The 19,687-nt window shown below is 33.2% G+C and overlaps 1 protein-coding gene across 1 annotated transcript in view; it reads right to left on the reverse strand.

The window, feature by feature from the left end:
- Positions 1 to 3,667: 3,667 nt before the first annotated feature.
- LOC131930753 (electroneutral sodium bicarbonate exchanger 1) overlaps positions 3,668 to 19,687 on the reverse strand; it is an 81,113-nt gene continuing 65,093 nt past the window's right edge. The window contains exons 7-20 of the mRNA XM_059287359.1: positions 18,538 to 18,684; positions 17,407 to 17,513; positions 15,358 to 15,532; positions 14,402 to 14,535; positions 13,302 to 13,479; positions 11,288 to 11,644; positions 10,734 to 10,847; positions 9,640 to 9,804; positions 8,509 to 8,634; positions 7,713 to 7,838; positions 7,495 to 7,563; positions 7,087 to 7,263; positions 6,068 to 6,175; positions 3,668 to 4,440 (exon numbers count right to left, since the gene is read on the reverse strand). Coding sequence (XP_059143342.1) covers positions 4,216 to 4,440; positions 6,068 to 6,175; positions 7,087 to 7,263; positions 7,495 to 7,563; positions 7,713 to 7,838; positions 8,509 to 8,634; positions 9,640 to 9,804; positions 10,734 to 10,847; positions 11,288 to 11,644; positions 13,302 to 13,479; positions 14,402 to 14,535; positions 15,358 to 15,532; positions 17,407 to 17,513; positions 18,538 to 18,684 — 2,208 coding nt within the window. The 3' untranslated portion in view covers positions 3,668 to 4,215. The remainder of the gene's footprint in view (positions 4,441 to 6,067; positions 6,176 to 7,086; positions 7,264 to 7,494; positions 7,564 to 7,712; positions 7,839 to 8,508; positions 8,635 to 9,639; positions 9,805 to 10,733; positions 10,848 to 11,287; positions 11,645 to 13,301; positions 13,480 to 14,401; positions 14,536 to 15,357; positions 15,533 to 17,406; positions 17,514 to 18,537; positions 18,685 to 19,687) is intronic.

The raw sequence follows: 19,687 nt of genomic DNA on the forward strand, positions 1-19,687 counted from the left end.
TTTTGTTTTATTTATTTTTAATTTTAAAAAAATAGTATCCGATATAGTATGCTATTTCGGTGGTTCTTTAAAAACAAGAACTAACTATGGGACAAATTGTGAAAAATAAATGTGAGTATTCAACACGTTGAGGGTTTAGAAAAATCCACTGAGATGTAATTTTAATTAATTTTAAAATGTGCTATTATAAATAAAAATGAACAGTTCAGATTGGATTTAAGTCAGATTACCAAAATGAAGCAAAATGGATTAATTCTTTAATCAGACCTTTTTTCTGTGCATGGTGCTTGAAACGTTCGGAAGGCGGGGGGGGGGGGGGGGGGGGGGAAAGGGGGAGTCTAAAGTTTCCGGGGGAGGGGAAGAGGGGTACTGGTAAAAGTATATATTTTCTATATAAATTATGTTTCATTCGGAAGGTGGGGGGGGGGGGGGGGGGGAGGGGGAGTCTAAAGTTTCCGGGGGAGGGGAAGAGGGGTACTGGTAAAAGTATATATTTTCTATATAAATTATGTTTCATTCGGAAGGTGGGGGGGGGGGGGGGGCGAAGGTGCTTCCGGGGAGGGACACCACACCAAAGTGATGCATGGAAAAATACACTGTGAGAGATATGGACCTACTATGTGTTGCGATAATGTGATACCATAAGGACATTTTGGTATTGCATTAGAAATCTAGCTCTTTTCTCGTTAAGTTTATTTTGTACTTAAAAATCAAACAATTAAACTTTAAAATGATATTGTGTTGCTTGACTTTCTTTTTAAAATCTTTTTCATAGGTCACAATGTACGTTTGTCTGTCTGTTTGTCCAAATCTCGCTACTCGATTTTAACATATTACTAAGTGCAATTATATCTTATATTCAATCGAATAAAAACGTTAACTAGTCATTAAAAATTCATTTAAAGACATTTATAAAAAAAACAATGACGTTTTTAATTACTTAAGTCTTTTTCTGCCTGGCCCCAAACCGTAGAGCACTTGGCTGCTATCCCGAAAGGTCTCGAGTTCAAATCCGGGTCAATTTCAGTAGAACGTCCCTGAGTCCACCCAGCTCGGATGGGTACCTAACTCAGTTTATATAAAGTAAAAGCGAACGGGCATAGAACTGATCACATAATCCCTTTATAAGCTGAGGTCAAGAAACATGAACTCTACCTTATCTGTCCAAAGGATCGCTACGTTTAAGAAGATTACTTATTTTTTATGCCTGAATGAAATATCTAATATGATTTAAAAACGAAACAAATAATTTCATATTTTTAAATAAACACTCTCTTTATTTCCTTTTAAATTAAATTAATAATTTAAACAATGTACACATTATAATAAACAAACTGTTTATAGAAGATTTTAATGTATTTTTAAAAAATCCAGTTATTTTGCATATTCACAATGTCATGACGGCAAGCTTGTGATGAGTCGGAAAACAAAATAAAATAAATCAAACAGATCACAATGTCAAAAATGTCTTGAATAATGCAGGATATATATTTCGTTTTTAGTTAACATTTTAGGCCTTCAAAGGTAGTCCATAAATGACGTCATACTCCTAAGTGGGAGATGGGGGGGGGGGGGGGGGGTTCGGAATTTTGTGATGTGTAATCAGGCGGATGTGAGGGAGGGTGGTCAGAAGTGTGACGTTACACTATTGCATTTTTTAAAAGTAATTTTTTGCCATTACTTCTTTTTTTTTTAAAACTGTTTTGAAATTCATTAATATATCTTTAGTTGCTATATTAGAAATAAGATTTTGAGCGGGGGGGGGGGGGGGTAGGCTGAGATGTGACGTCATTTTAGGAGGGGAAAGTGGGGGGGGGGGGGGTAGGCTGAGATGTGACATCATTTTAGGGGGGGGGAGTATGGCTTTGTGACGATGAGTGACGGTAGGTAGGGAGTGGGTATAAATCATTTTTAAAAAGCATGACGTCATTTATTGATGACCCCTACAATAATTATGTTAGTAAGCCTATGTTTACCAATATATTAAATATTTTTAATAAACAAAAAGGAAATATAATTTTCCACTCTCAATAATCAAGTAAATGATTATTGCAATGTTATGTACATTAATAATGTTTCTTGCCATATTGGAAGCCCTTTATACATTGCTATAACAAAAAAAAATTTTAATTGGGAAAATCAAAACAAAATACTTCTAGTACTTACATCAGTACATATAATCTTTCTTAAGCAGAAACGGAAAGTTAATATCAGTTTCTGATCTACATAGATTTTATTTTCACTGAATTATTAGTGTATTATTTTATTTTACTATTTTATTATTTTAATTTTTTTAACAATTATTATTTTATTTTTACTTTAAGTAAAAAAAAAATAACTTGAAAATATCCAAAAAAAAGATTTCTTGATTACAAAACTAGGAAAATACAATTTTATTTTGATATTTTGAATGAGCTTTTTCATTCAATAATACTTTTAGACATAATTTAGCCCCTATTGTTTTTATACATTATTCTACATACTATATGCTTCATATTATACTTCAATATATTCTATTCTATAACTAGCAATGAGCAATTTCAAATTTTAGAATCTATGTTTGAAAACAATTAAAGTTGAACAAAATATTTAAATTTGAACAAAGTGAATAACCATGTGTTAGGTTCATTTAAGTTTCTTGTAAACAATGTGATATTGCTGTTAAACTAAAATCAAATCTAAAAAAATTAATTGAAATACTGCTCTTATTCATCATTATTATTCTTATTGTTTGTGCTACATACCCTCGTACTACAAAATTTGAAACCTTGTTTAAAACCTTACCCCCCTTCCCAAATCTCTTTCCTTCTAAAAGTAACTATCACACTTGTTAAATTAATTTTTGGGATGAAAGCACAAAGTAATTAGAAATACAAACTTTCCCTAAATCTAACATTAAACATTTCTGTCATAAAAATAACATAAATAAAGTAGTTTTTTTTACGGAGGGTTCCAGATGAGTAACTTTTAAAGTAACTTCATGTCAGCTAATATTTAATCATGATTTTTCATGAAATTAACACTAACACATACTCAACATTTTTACACTATGTACAAGTTAAGTTCTATTTACAAGGCAATTAATCTGAAACAATCAATCAAAAGGAATGTTGAAGAACATGAACATTTCCTAGACATGTGAAATATGTTTTTAAAACATTTCATTAAGATAATAATTAAACATAGGACTCTGTTTGAATGTATCTATATTGGAATATAAGCCTATACACCCTGCTAAGCATTAAGAGAATAATTATGTAGAAGCAAATCGAAAGCAAAGCAAAATTTACTCCTGGTTAGAATGTATTATTTATTGCATGCAAAATTAGTTCTTTTTGTCATGAAAGGTAAAAAATATAAAACATAAGTAAGCTGAACTTAAATGCAGTGAATTAATTAATTACTTATATGATATACATTGTTAATTAGCTTAAATGTATAAAATGGTTAAAAAAAAGTTACACTTATGGAAAGATGGTTAATGAATAATTAATTGAATAAATTGATTCCCTTCTAGACTATAACAAAACCAGTAAAATATTGTCTTTTGAAATTAGCATTTGAATATTATGCAAGCTATCACTTAATTACATAGTTTTGTGATTTTTTAGTGTTATAATGTAAAAGTGAATGATGAAAGGTAGGTAGGGTCCACAACTGCTCCTCTAGAACCACAGTTGGACTTGCCATTGTTTAAAAAGTTTAGTCTTAATCATACACAGAGATTCATCTTAATTTATGATTTGAAATATAAAAACTATAATGGTTAAAATGGAATAGAGTCGGTAATTGGGCTTTGTAATAGCAACATCTATATTTCAACATGATTTTTAAATTTGACAGATCCAGTTTTAACTTCAATTTTTAGTTTCTCTGCATGTATTACATCTGCTGTTGATCTTATCTGAGTCTTAATGTTTGTTTAACATCTAATTTTTTTCATTTTGATATTCATTTATCTTTAATGAATATAATTTGCAAAAATTATTTTAAACAAACAATAATAAGCATAATTTAATAATTTTAAAATCAGATTCAACATTATTTTAAGAACAAGGATTTTTGTCACATTCAATATAAATGGAATTTTTTTGTTTTGATTAATGAAAGACCTTTCTGTGGATTTTGATTAAACTTTTTCCTGCTTGTGAAACAAAAATCACCAATGAAATTTATATTTACAATTAAACTTCATGTCTTGGTTAAAAATTTTGATTAGCTGATGATTACTCTAACATCAGAGTGATCAACAGAATTGTGAGAGTTGTTTCCCTGTTCAGCAGATTTAAAATGGTGGAGACCATTAGAATTATGGTGGCTGTCGCTGTGGTCTGGGCCAATGCTGCTATCACTATGGGCAATCATCTCAATGGGTTGGTCGATACTGATTTCAGGCACAATGCCATTGGGCCTTTCATTTGGGGAGTAGGACGTAGAATTCTGCAAAAAGATAGTAATCCATAGGAAACATTAAACTTTGCTGCACAACTACATGAGATGGTTTACCCTGATGAAAATGGATGGCAAATTTTAAAAATCAAATATGGAAAAGGGAATGTTTTGTGAAATTCAGTGATTTATTTATGTTATTTTGGGTTTTATGTTCAACTATTTTTACAAATGTATTTTTGCTTCATTTCAGCTTTTCAATTGCATTACATATTATAAGATGATGATTTACCCTTAATTTATAAGCCTACATCTCAGATATACCTCACTCAAAAGTAAAAACCCTCCAATTTATAAAAAATGTTGACTTCCCTATTAGAATTATGAACAAATTATGACAGTAAATATATTTCATATGACTTTGTTCTTGTTTATATAGTTTAAATTTTTTTTAAACCCTTCTGTATTTTAATATATTTTCGAGCAAAAGAGAAAAAAAATCTTTCTACTTAATTAAAAACAAATGAACTTATCAAAACCTTATCAAATACACTGAACATTTATTTTGGCATTTTTAATGCACTCTGTAAGTTTTCCAAGCATCAATTTGAGTAAGTTCTGTTATAAGACTGTGGTAGTGTTTGGGCCCTACTAATTTCTATAAATTTTCATAGAAAATATTTTTTTAATTTAGTTTGAAAACTATTTACTGTTCTTCATTAAGCTTGCATTGAATAGTTACTTCTAATTATTATCTTATATAATTGTATTTTTGTTATAGGGTTTCAAAACTTTCAAAGAATTAAAAAAATATTTAAGCAGTGCTGCAATTTCAAACTAAGACTTTTATACTAGAACTTGTACAATGTTTTTTAAGATTGTAAGTTTATATATTGTTTAGGATTAATCTTAAACACTCCAGAAAGGTTTTTTTTCTGAAGGAACTTGGTAGTATGAGGAATGTTAAAATCAAGTTTGTTATAAGTAATACTTCTCATGCACATATACCGACATTAATTATGTTAATATTTTTGTTATTTCCGTGTATTATCTATATTGGGAATGGTAATATAAGTGGTTAAATTAAAGGTAAGTGATACTTTGGTATATTGAGAAAATTAATTTGTTATTAGGGAATTATAAATTTTAAGTAGTTAGTATAACATTCTAATGGAAATAAACAATAACTTTTAAATTGTTATATGGCATAATGTATGATAAACTAAAATTAACTTTTGTAATTATGTAAAATATGATGTTATAGCATAGTTTTCATATTATGATATAAACAATATTTGTCATGTGTTTTGCTGTACAAAGGTGTTGCACCTGTATCTATTTTAATCAGCAACAAGCTAACAAGTAAATTCAGTTTATAACTTGAGCAATAATAATGTAATGTCAACCAATTGTATATTTTTCCTATTTAAGATGTACCCATTTTTAGTGAATGGAATGTATGTGAAAATGTGAATGTAAATCAACTGTAACAAATATTGTACTATCACATAATGTAATCTTCATTGCCCTCATGAAAACGATTTTCTACATCCCGTTTCATCTTCAGTTTCATAGGCGGCTCCTCTTTTGGGAATGGGGATGGTGGCCTAGCAACTGGCTTGCGGAACAGGCTAAATTTTCTTTTGGTTTCCATGGTGATAACCTGGTTAAATGTTACCTTGGTTTTCTTCGGAGAGAGCGGAGGGAGTATGTGGTCTAGCCAACTGAGCTCGTACTGCGTAAAGAAACAGTCCAGAAGTTTTCTGATAAAACAGGTAGCAAGAACCTGTGGGGAAAAAACATTCAGATTAATATTTGAGAGCAACATTTACTAATTGAGGATGGTGTGGTTGGATGGGAGAGATTATGACAGCTAACCTGAGTCCCTTGAGTCCACTCAGCTCTAATTAGTACCTGGCTCACATTAGGGAAATAAAGAAAACTGGACACAGTGCTAAATATATTTTTTCAATATTGTTTTGAGGAATCCAAAAAAGGTATAAATTTAAGTTACCAATGGTTATACATTTGTTTTGGACTATAAAGGAAGGTTCATATTTTCAAAACATTTAAAAAACAAAAAAAAACAACACTAATATACTTTTTCAAAGTATTATTGAAAAACCAATGAAAGTATATTTTTTCTACTCTTTTTTTTAAACTAAGTAAGTTACATTTTTCCATATCATAGTATTTTATAAACAACTAAGGTATAATTTTTCCATAATATTATTGAAAAACCAGTGAAAATATATTTTTCTATTCTGTTTTTTTTAATTGTGGAAACCAAAGAAGTTATATTTTTCTATTCTGTTTTTTTACTATACTATTTTTAATACAACTAAGATATAATTTTTCCATACCATTATTGAAAAACCAATGAAAGTATTTTTTTTTTCTATTCTGTTTTTGGGTAAACCAAGAAAGTTATATTTTTCCAAATCATACTATTTTGTAAAACAACTAAGGTATAATTTTTCCATAATATTATTGAAAAACCAGTGAAAATATATTTTTCTATTCTGTTTTTTTTACTATACTATTTTTAATACAACTAAGATATAATTTTTCCATACCATTATTGAAAAACCAATGAAAGTATTTTTTTTTTCTATTCTGTTTTTGGGTAAACCATGAAAGTTAAATTTTTCCAAATCATACTATTTTGTAAAACAACTAAGGTATAATTTTTCATACCATGATTGGAAAACCAATGGAGGTCTCCTTGAAAGCTTTGATGATCCAGAGTCCAGCAAGGCACAAGATTTGGATTAGTGTGAAGATGTGGACTCTCAGTAAAGGCACATGACGTAGGTATGGATAATCTGGCTGGTACTTAGGGGATATCAGGTACAACATAAATCTATCCACAAGCTGCAGACAAGAGAAAACCACACATGATTTTATAAGAAAGTTATTTAAATAATTTTTTAAAATATTGATCTAAACATAATTGGAAAGCTGTTTCAAAACTGTATTGAAACATTTTTTTAACAAAACATCACCAGCTTTAGTGTTTAGCATTTAAATTCAACTCAACTACTGTAGATGATTTTATATGAGGCAAAACTAGTTTTTGGTTAAATTATAATGTTTGTTTTTTACCTGCATTCCCTCTAGTGATCTGACACCCATAAACAGGAAAATTCCATACAACACTGGAAGTGGAATAAACTAAGGAAAAAATAATTGAAATACATTAAATTATTATTTATTTATCTTTTTTTTAAAAACTACAATGAATAATATTAAGGTACAGTTTTTAAACTTTGTTCTAAACTTTAAATAAAGATGGTTGATAAGATTTAAAAAAAAATTCTAACCTTTAAAACTCCTGTCAAGAAAACTGATAAGCCACTTAGGATACCAACAAGCAGGGAAGTAACTCTTTGTTCTCTGACACCTAAAAATTCTGGCTTCTCTCCTGGAGCTGTGCAATCTGACTCAACCTTCAGAGGAAAAATATTTTCTTTTTTTTTAATTCATAAAATAAATGTAACTAATGTAAAAATTAAATTTAAAAATTGTTAGAATGTACATAAAATAGGACTATGAATGTCAGAAATCATCAAAGAATGAATTCCTGTTTGCATATATATTTAGCAGACTCAAATCTTCAAGAATAAGCACTTTTGATTTCAATGTAAAGGTAAAAAACATATAATCAGTTTCATGAAAGAAACTAATATATATATATATATATATATATATATATATATATATATGTATATATATGTATATATATGTATATATATGTATATATATGTATATATATATATATATATATATATATATATATATATATATATATATATATATATATATATATATATATATATATATATATATATATATATATATATATATATATATATATATATATATATATAAGTTCTGGTTTCATGTAACTTTGGGGGATGGGGGGAGGATGGGAATTTTCAAAATTGCATTTGTATATTAAGACAATCTATTTTAATTTTTAATTATTTTTCTTTTACAAGAGTTAAAAATCAAAGACTCTATAATAATAGCCAGTCTTAAAGCATTTAAAAAAAATGAGTTTAGAGGAAAAGGAATTTGTTTTGTTAATGTGCTGATAGAGACAAGTTTTTAAGTTACCTTTAAACTCATGATGTGGGCAAGAGCTGACACTGTAGCAGCAACATACCAAGGTAAACCAAGCACAGACATGACTGTGATCAAGATGGCCAACACCATGATGTCCAGGTGGTAGCCACAGCCTTTCTAGAAAACAGAATAATTGAACATTTTGTTTTAGCATTGTAAAGGTTGTGGGATGGCATGGCTGGGTGGTAGGGCACTTGACTGCTAACCCAAAAGTCTTGTGTTTGAATCTGGGTTCAATTCAGTAGAATGTCCCTGCATCCACCCAGCTCTGATGGATATGGATACCCAACCAGTGTTTCTTCCAGACTTTTTTTTCCGAGGGGGGGGCACTTGAAATTTTCAGGGGGGGGGGGGGGCTGTAGACTTTCTTCGGGGGGGGGGGGGGCAGACACTGTTAAAAGTATATATTTTCTATCTAAATTATATAAATTTCATTTCATTTGGGTTGCGGTAGAAATTTTTTTTTGGGGGGGGGGGGGGGTCTTTGCCCCCCAAAGAGATGCCTGGAAGAAACTCTGTACCTAACTCACATTAAAGAAAGTAAAGGCAGCTGGACACCATACTATCCCTTCATACACCAGGTCAGAGAAACAGGTGGACTATACTTCACTTCCCCATGTGCCTTCAGGCTTAGTCTAACCAGCAATGATGGGTACCTGACTCACATTATGGAAAGTCAGGACAAAGTAATATAGAACTGACCAGATTATCACTCAACATATTCACAGAAACAGATGAGCTCTACTTCATCTTCCCTGTTGAAAATATGTTCTCAAGAATAATTTGTCTTTTTTTTGCATTGTTTGAAAAAAACTATTTCTTTATATTTATATAACATTATGTGCTCTGAGAGAGTATTTGAATGACCTTATGAGTCACTAATTGGCTGCTAGGTAAAATGAAATAATGAATGTAAGGATGATTTAAAAAAAATTAAAACTAAGGACTGTTAAACTAATAAATAAGTCCTATATCAGTTAAATCAATCATAATTGTATCATTTATAGATCTAATTTTAATTAATGACTGAAATATTGGAATATAACATGGTGACACTAAATCCGTAACTATGTTGAAGAAAATATAAAAGAAAAGAATAGAAGATTAAAAAGTTTCACTAACTTTTAATTTGTGTTCCTTCCTGTTGACAATGACGGCTGTGATCTGTTGGTCCATGAAGACAAGAATGGTGGCCAACAGTGCAGGTAGTAGAGCAGCTATGGCCAGCCACCATGGGTTTTTGGGGTGGATTGGGCCAATAAACCACTCACGGTCGGGACGTGTCGGCTTAAAGAAATAATATTAACCATTAAATTAGTTGGTCGGTGTTCAATACAGTCGCTATGTGGGGTGTCACCTGGTACGACACTTGGTGGTGTCACCCTCCCCCAAGAAACAAAGTATATATATATATATATATATATATATATTAAATATATATATATATATATATATATATATATATTGGCCTACATAAGTCTATAATTTTAATATATACCCATACATGTATGTGTATAAGATTTAATCACTGCAGACTTATGAGTAATGATGTTTATCTTTAGTCTGTTACTAATAGCGGTGTTTTCTCTAAAGTTAGCTTGTTTACGTCATGGTGATACCCCAGCCCCTTGTAATAATTGTCAATTTGTACTTAAAAGACTATTTGACTTTAATTGATCATTAATGGAACTGGCGAAAAAGCATTTTTTTTCTGTAATTTTGCAATTTTTTACCTTGGTGTCACCCCCCCCCCCCCCTAAATGGTGTCACCCGGTGTGGTCCACCCCCCACCCCCGCCTTAGCTACGCCTCTGGTTCAATATCTTTAGATAATTGATGAAATCATTTATGAACTATTTATCATTGTGAAATGTTTGAGGGACTTAAAAAAAGACAATAGATTGATCACAAAGCCCTTAACATTTATCTGATTTCACAGAGTGCACTACCAGTCAATGGCAAAGTGGTAAAAGTATTTTTGAATAAAGCTATTATTTTAAGCTAGGCCTATACATAAGTCATTATAATTAATGAACTCCACTATCTATAAACCACTTTATAGATGACTTGATAGTGTACAAATTTACATGTCACGTGTGCAGATGTTCTCAGAAAAAAGTAATTTTCCATATCCCACTAAAGAGGGTATTACTTTTTACTTTTTGTTTTATAAAAATGATCAATTATTGTAAATAAAATCTGTATTAGTCTACTTACAGAAAATTTATCAGGCACAGTAAGTTTGGGTGTGTCTATATTGAGAGCAGCATCCACACCAACCACAACCACTATAGCTATTAGAACACCAAAGTCACTTAACATTTGCCTAATCTGAAAAGTTCAAAATTGTAAAAATTGTTTGCTTATTTAATATAGGCCTAATGCATATAAAATAAATAAAATAACAGAAAACCAAAGTATAGGTAAAAGTTAAAAGATAAACCTTTTCTTTCATTTAAAAATATTTTTAAGCCTATTAAACTACTATATTATTTTTCATTTTTTAAGATGTATCTATTTGTTTTTTAGATTCATCTTTACTATTTAATGTATTTAAATATAGTTTTTTAAAGTCTTTGATTTACATAAGAATTGCTCTAATTGGCCTACTGCTTTAGAAATAATTATAATATTGTAGGGTAAAAAATATTATATAACTGAATTGCAAAGCTATACAATTTTCTTCATTGTCCTTTTGCTGTTTATTCAGGACATTTATAACATCTACTATCTGACAAGAAAAGTAAGAGCAGAATGAAAGTAACACTTACTACATTAGGAAAAAATATGCTGTTCCTGAACTTGACGAGAAAGAATGCTATACCAAATGTAAACAAAAACTCCAGAATGGACAAAAAGAAAACATCCCCCACATAAGAGTGGCAGTTTGTTCCAGTATGTCCTGTTGTGTTTATCGTGGCTAGCGTTGTTGTGGTTGGCCAGGTGGTGGAGTTGACCAATGAACTCGGTGTTGTGGTGTTGCCTGTTAGGGTGTCGGTGATGTTGTTTATTAGAGCCAGAAGTAGGGATTTGTTTCCTTCATTTGGTGCGGGCTCCGTAGACGGGCATGTTGGCAGGTCCTTGATGCTGCCAAAATGGACAGGGTGGGTGGAACTGATTTTAATCACCTGAAAAAAGTACCACGTTAGTTAAAGTGGTAGTGGTGTAAAGTTTTAGTATAACGTTTAAAGGCAGTGGATCAAATTTACTTTGGAAAATTACATATAGTAATAGTTTTTTTTCTTCCAAAAAGGAATAAATTGAACTATTAAGTAATACTGTTTTAGTTTTTAAAACCATCTGACATTACTATCAGTTCTCTCCCTTGCCACTCATTCTTTGTTAACATTATATAAATTTAGCTCCCATAGAGAAATTATTCTTCAATTTAATTTAATTTACGCCCTTAGTAATATTCTTAGTATGAAAAGAAATATCTCTACAGATGATTAAACAAGTTAATAAAAAGTCTAGTGACAATTTAAGCGCAATTTCCTTATGTTATCCATAACAATTTTAAATCGAGATAAATCATATATTCAGCAACGGTGCCCAAATATTAAAACGTTTATATCAGTATTTGACTTCTCTCTCTCTCTCTCTCTCTCGACCCCACGTCGCGACAGGCTAGCCTTCCGTATCAGTCGAAAAAAAAATCCTTTCGAACCTCCGCTCATTCGCTATGGTAAAATCCTTTCGAACCTCAGCGCTTTGCGCTAAATCATCCTAGGCCTACACGATGCTCAGTTTAAAAATTCTTAATTAATTTTTTTTTGTGGCCGAACGAAAGGATATTTTTGAAAACTTTATTCGGCAATATTGTTTTAAATTATGGCAGAAATCGATTGGTAAATGTTTCAAGTCGCTAAGTGGTCTGGTTGCCGAGATATGGGCCAAAAACTGCAGTTTTTCGAGGATTTTTGGCTTTTCCGGGAAATCCACTAGGGGCCGTACGCAGCGCCACTGCGGTAGTGTAATCGGATTCACGAGACAGCCACTTTCCGTCCTCGACAATTAGGCGGTGAGTGATTATCGGAGATATTACTGTGAGTGATTAACGTACACTCAAGTCTTTCACACAGCCCGCCATGGTGGTGGGCGGTAGTGTAGGTAACCAGTGCCTCGATGAATATGATCCAAACATAGGCATTCTTTATATTTAAATAACTCAGCTTTAGAAAACAAGGAAGTACACTGAAATAGGGAGTAACTAAATATTCTAGTAGAATAGCGAGTGTTTTTGTTTATATTTGTTATTATATCGTTCATTACCGAGTGCTGCAGGCTAATACTTTTATGAGTTTTAAAAATAAAATAAAACAATTATTAATAATTGTGCACCGAGCTAAAGAGCCGCACCTTGACACCAAAAGAGCCGAATGCGGCTCGCGAGCCGCAGGTTGCCGACCCCTGATATATCCATTCATTCCCAGAAATGACGAGTTAATAAACGCAATTCTCCAGAATGGAAATTGCGTTAAAAAACCTGCGTATTAATCAATCAATTGTTTAAACATTAATGGTATAAGAACAGCTTTTATAGTACTTATTTTATGGTGTGGTTGTTCTAATTAAGTTTTTCTAAAAATATTCATTGTGTAGAATCATGACATACATTATATATTTTTAAATTGTATATGATTTTTACATACAAATATAATACCATAATTATATTTCTATAGGGCCTAAAACAATCATATAGGCCTAATACTAAATAAAAATAATTATCATTTTCAATCAGCTTAGTAGTTTCCCTTTAACATATATTATAAAAGCAGGACTTACCTTAACAAAAGCTTCATATATAAAAATAATTCCTATTAAAGAAGCGAAACATTCCTCTGTGAATCTTGTTATAAACTTTACAAGAGAACTGAGGTCAAAGGCCACGATAACAAGTAATATAAAGGTCGTCCACAGACCAATCCACACTCTGAAAGGCAGAAATTCCCATTCGTGGTCCCTGAAAAAAATTGTATTTTACTATGACAAAATCTAAGTGATACTCAAATTATGAAAAATGTATAACAAATACAAATATAATGGAAAAACTATATAAGGCACTGATTTGATGACTATAACAAGCAACTTTAAATTTTAAGAAAAAAATGTTTTAAATTTTTAATTCAACAACAAAATTCACATGTGTAATAACTATAATTGAATGAGAAACACTTTTATGTTAAATTTAAAAAAAAAAAGTTGCTAGTTTAAGAAAATACTGATAATAGCATTTAATTGAAATATGACAAATGCCAACTTAAAAACTAAAAAAAACTATTTCAAAACTGTAACTTAATTTAAGACATAAAAAAATATAACATAAACTATAACACCTACTAGATAACACAAGATATAACATCTACTTGTTGAACTATAACATTACTTGATAAGAAACTATAACACATACTTGATAAAATACTATACCACCTACTTGATGAGACATGCTATAACACCTACTTGATAAAAAAACTTTAATACCTACTTGATAAAAAAACTATAACACCTACTTGAAAAAAAATATAACACCTACTTGATAAAAAAAACTATAGCACCTACTTGATAAAAAGCTATAACACCTACTTGATAAAAAAAATGTAACGCCTACGTATTAAAAAACTATTAACACCTACTTGATAAAAAGCTATAACACCTACTTGATAAAAAAAACTATAACTCCTACTTATTAAAAAAAACTATAACACCTACTTGATAAAAAAACTTTAATACCTACTTGATAAAAAAACTATAACACCTACGTGATAAAAAGCTATAACACCTACTTGATAAAAAAAACTATAACACCTACGTGATAAAAAACTATAACACCTACTTGATAATAAAAATTATAACGCCTTCTTGATGACATAAACTATAACACCTACTTGCAGTATTGAAAAATGATCATCTCCAGTACCAACATGGGACCTGTTGAGCCGAGGATGTTCATTGGCTGGCCAGCAAACAGCGCATACACAACACCACATATGGCTGCAGCTAGAATACACTCCATAGTACCCTGACAATAGAGAAAATAACATGACACTAATACACCCATAGTGCCCTGACTATAGAGAAAAATAACATAAAACTAATACACTCCATAGTGCCCTGACTATAGAGAAAATAACATGACACTAAATAAATCTCCAATGTTTACTCGTCCATTCAATTTTGTGAATAATGCTATCTAAATAAATGGTAGAGTCTACATTGGAATAAAATGTGTCTTAGTATTTTGTAGCAATGATTTCAAATGATTGCACCAATCTGTCTTCTTGTTTATATAGCAGTGTTGGTTAAAAAGATCGTATTACTACTTTGTATTTTTGTAGCTAGGTAGAGTCAAAGTTTGTAACGAACATTTATCTATCATTTAGGCCTACATCTTTGTAGTATTTTTCCTTTGGATAGTTGAAGTATTAAATAAGGAAAAGACAACTAAACAATCGAAGTTGTTCTGTACTTTGTACTAATTGAACTCACCTCGTATAATTAAGTCCCATGATTTGGTCCATTTAACAAAGAAAAATAAGTAAACTTCATGCGTTTCTCTGTTCCCTTGTTAGATTCATCACGCCAGGAGATGATAACTACCCACCACAGTTTTTATATTGTTCTATCCCTTAATTGAATTTACTAAAAGATAACTACCCACCATATATGGTTCTATCCCTTAAATTTATTCAATATAAAACAATGAAAAGATAACTACTCACCATATATGGTTCTATCCCTTAATTTTATTCACTATAAAACAATGAAAAGATAACTACTCACCATATATGGTTCTGTCCCTTAATTTTATTTTCTATAGAACAAGGACAAGATAACTACCCACCATGTATTGTTCTGTCCCTTGCCCAAGCAGGCCTCCAAACGTCACGTTAGGGGTGAGTGTTGCCAAAAATAGAAAGATGGTTGACGCGAAGCACTGGACGTGCAAGCAGTCCCTGAAATCACTGCCGTACCAGGGGAGCTTTCTCTTTATGTCTGCTATCAGCCCTCCAAATAGTCTGCAACACAAAACATCGGCAGTTGTTAAGATTTTTTTTTAAAGTGGGAGTGATCTCCCCTAAACTTTCTCGAATATTCTTGTATAACACAACGTGGGACGGCAACTCGGTATATCGACATGCTTTTTAATCAATTTTTACACACTTTAAATTAGAAGAGAATCTCGAAGAAAATCGTTTTTATGAGAAATCGGAAATAGCATTAAGTACTACTCCCGGTCACCGGAAATTACTCAATATTTGACAGAAAACAGAGAATTAGATATTTTCCTTGACGTTAAATTTCGTCTATCAGAAACTGTGTTCAAGTTACAGGATTTTTTTACCCAGCATCCTTTACTTTAATTAGTAGGATTATAAACTTCTTCTGCGTTCTTAATTGAGTGTATGGTGGAGGATTTAAAAAGCCCAACTTCGTGTATGAACTGGACTGTGGTCTCCAGATCCGCGGGTGCCCCATGTAGTTTTTCCTTGAGTGAGTTGTGTAGGGGCCAGTGGTTGGATCGCGCAACAGTCCTGAAGGACGTGCGCTCCGTATTATCCGGGGCCTTGGCACAAGGGCAAGTTTCGCCAGACCCAACTTTAAGTTTTTTATGCATGTGCTGTTTTAGTCTGTTGTAGCCTGTTCTGAGTCTAAAGATTATTTATTGTTGTTTTCGTGTCAATTTGTAATGTCCATCGTCTTTTATGTAGTATGGTGTGTGTCACGAAATCGAGATTTTCAGACTTACAATCTACAACCCGATCCGACAACGACATCCCATATATTTTTTTTAACAAGAGCAAACTAACAGTTTTCTCTGGGTAGAACTAGCGCTTGATTAACCAATATGTAATGGTTAAAGTCCCATTTCAGACCACCCCACCTTGATCAAACTACTAAATATAGCAAGTACCGGAAGTCGGTAAAATGGTTCAGGCAGTTTAAATGTTGTTTATAGTTCTGGCAGCTATAAATGTGTTTGGTTCTCTTGTCTTCCCGCCTTAGTTACCGTGGTGTAAAACTATGCCAGAACCTGACCCCCCCCCCCTAAAACACGAGTCATAGTGTGCCTGGTTATTTATCCTAACAGCTTATCCTTGACTGAATTTTACCCGGGGGGGGGGATGCTGGGAGAACCGGCGTGCATTGTAGTCAGATGTCAGGTAGATTCAGAGGCGTAGCGACTCTTCCCGGCGCCCGGGGACAAACTTTCAATTTTCGATTTGCACCCCCCCCCTCGAACTTTCTATTTCCACACGCCCCCCCCCCCTCATATATTTTTTGTATATTTATAAAGCAAAAATGCAGCTAAAATGAGATTTTAATTTGCTTTTCCAACCCATTTTGGCGCCCCTTAAGGTCGGCACCCGGGGACATATGTACCCCCTGCCCCCCCCCCCCTCCCTTCGCTACGCCTCTGGGTAGATTATATAGTAAACAATCTCTTTTTACATTTAGGTTGCGTGACTTTTATGCCTAAGCTACGTGTTTCTATACTTTTTTTTTTAGAATTAAGATCATCATCATCATCATTTCCCGTTCGTGCCCAAGACACGTACAGAGTTTATTTCAGGCATCTCTTCGGGAGCTGCCCCGCCCCCACATCGAAGCATGTCAACCGCCCATCCCCACCCCCACCCCAAAACAAAATAGAATTTGTAAACAAAATATATACTTCAACAAGTGTCGTCCACTCCCCCCCTCCCCCATTTCAAATTTTAAATCGCCTGTACAACTCTCTGCATAGACGATTACATTTATAGAATTTACTTTAACAAAACACTCGCATAAATGACAAAAAGTGCAAGAAAACTAACGGTCGATAAATCGTGTTCTCGCCCAACGCAAAAAAAAATATCACATCTCAAAGCCTCTTGAAACATAAACCTACCTTCCTGATCTTTTGAGTTCTGGTTCTTCTTCTTCATGTTCGATCATTGTGTTCTCGACATGTTTTTCTTTTTCTTCTTGAGTTTTTTTCGATATTCTTCTGAAGTCCTAAATACAGATATAATTAGAGTATTTAATGACTTATTTTGAGAAATTATACAATAACTTAACTTAACTTAAAAAGATGGATTTTAATACGTTGGACAATAAATTAGAAATTAAGGCACGGGAAGAAATTGTCGCCCACATTTTTACCCCTCTCCAGCCATTGTCAAGGGTTCGGCGTGGTCGAGTCGGTAAAGCTCATGGTTGCTAAACCGAAAAGTCTCGAGTTCGAACCCTCGTTCGATGTGGCTCGTTAGCTGGGGACAGCCACTCTTCTAGGAGAGACAACTCCAAAATTAAACAACTAGTGCCTTGTAGTTTGTTCTTGGTTGGACAAAGGCTATGGAAGCAAATCCAACAAGAAAAGCAGGCTGAAATCGGAGTCAATGGCCTCAATGGCGCATAACCAGTTGACACGTAATGCTTAATTGTGTTGGAGGCGTGGTCGAGTCGGCAAAAAGCTCATGGTTGATACATTCGAACAGTCTCGAGTTCAAACCCACTGGCAGATAAATCTCGATCCCCTTCAACACTAATAATTAAGAACGAAGAAGAAGAAGAAGAAGAGCCATTGTCACTCATCATCACAAGCGTCCAATGCACCCATTGCACACTTCACTTTCCCCGCCCACCAATTTTTATTTTTTTCCTTTTCATTAATATTGTTAATCACGTTTTATTACTGACACTTTTAACTAATTCAGTTAAAGATTGCGAATTTGAAATACATTTTACGAAAAATATTTTTGGAACAAAGAGAAACAAACTTTTACAATACAGTTGTAAAGTCGCAAGAGGGTGACATTACATTTTCTTAAGCCGACTTCATTTAGAGGGATTGGAAGCAGGTATAGGCAATAAAAAACATGTAAACATAAAGTATTATTTTCAATGCAAGGTATACTTAGGCACATTTGACATTGAAAATATTACATAATGTTTACACCACTATACCATTTAGCACAAATCGACCCCACCCCCTCCCTCCTGTTTTGTGAAGTCATGCATGGATGACCCCTGACCCCACCTGTGACGGTATCCTGGCCGGGGGTTCTATCCTGGTGTTGGAGTCCCAGACACAAGACGGCAGGGCAGTCATGTTGCTGACAAACTCAGAGATGCCAGCCAGGAGCTCGAACCTGCTGGAACAGTTCTCAGCCACCTCCCTGAAGATCTGGAACAATGGGTTTAGGTTAGGGTTAGGGTTGGGGTGAGAGATTTGGAAAAATGGGTTTAGGTTTAGGTTTGGGCTGGGATTAGGGTTAAAAAATGGAACAGGGTTTCAGGTTTAGGTTATGGCTGGGATGAAAGATTTGGAACAAGGTTATTAGATTTAGATTAAAAATGGGGAGAAAGATCTGAAACAACAGATTCAGGTTTAGGTTAGGATTGGGGTGAGAGATTTGGAACAATGAGTCTAGGTTTTGGTTAGGGTTGGGGTGAGAGATTTGGAAAAATGGGTCTAGGTTTAGGTTTGGGCTGGGATGAAAGATTTGGAACAATGGGTTTAGGTTAGGGCAGGGTGAAAGATTTGGAACAATGGGTTTAGGTTTTGGTTAGGGTTGGGATGAAAGATTTGGAACAATGGGTTTAGGTTTAGGTTAGGGCTGGGATGAAAGATTTGGAACAATGGGTTTAGGTTAGGGCAGGGTGAGAGATTTGGAACAATGGGTTTAGGTTTTGGTTAGGGTTGGGATGAAAGATTTGGAACAATGGGTTTAGGTTTAGGTTTGGGCTGGGATGAAAGATTTGGAACAATGGGTTTAGGTTAGGGCAGGGTGAGAGATTTGGAACAATGGGTTTAGGTTTTGGTTAGGGTTGGGATGAAAGATTTGGAACAATGGGTTTAGGTTTAGGTTAGGGCTGGGATGAAAGATTTGGAACAATGGGTTTAGGTTAGGGTTGGGGTGAGAGATTTGGAACAATGGGTTTAGGTTAGGGCTGGGATCAAAGATTTGGAACAATGGGTTTAGGTTAGGGCTGGGGTGAGAGATTTGTAACCATGGGTTTAGGTTTAGGTTATGGCTGGGATGAAAGATTTGGAACAATGGGTTTAGGTTAGGGTTGGGGCGAGAGATTTGGAACAATGGGTTTAGGTTTAGGTTAGGGTTGGGGTGAAGATTTGGAACAATGGGTCTAGGTTTTGGTTAGGGTGAAGATTTGGAACAATGGGTCTA

Source organism: Physella acuta, unplaced genomic scaffold (assembly GCF_028476545.2).
Source record: "Physella acuta isolate Inbredline_101_S28 unplaced genomic scaffold, ASM2847654v3 ptg000101l, whole genome shotgun sequence".
NCBI classification, from domain to species: domain Eukaryota; kingdom Metazoa; phylum Mollusca; class Gastropoda; family Physidae; genus Physella; species Physella acuta.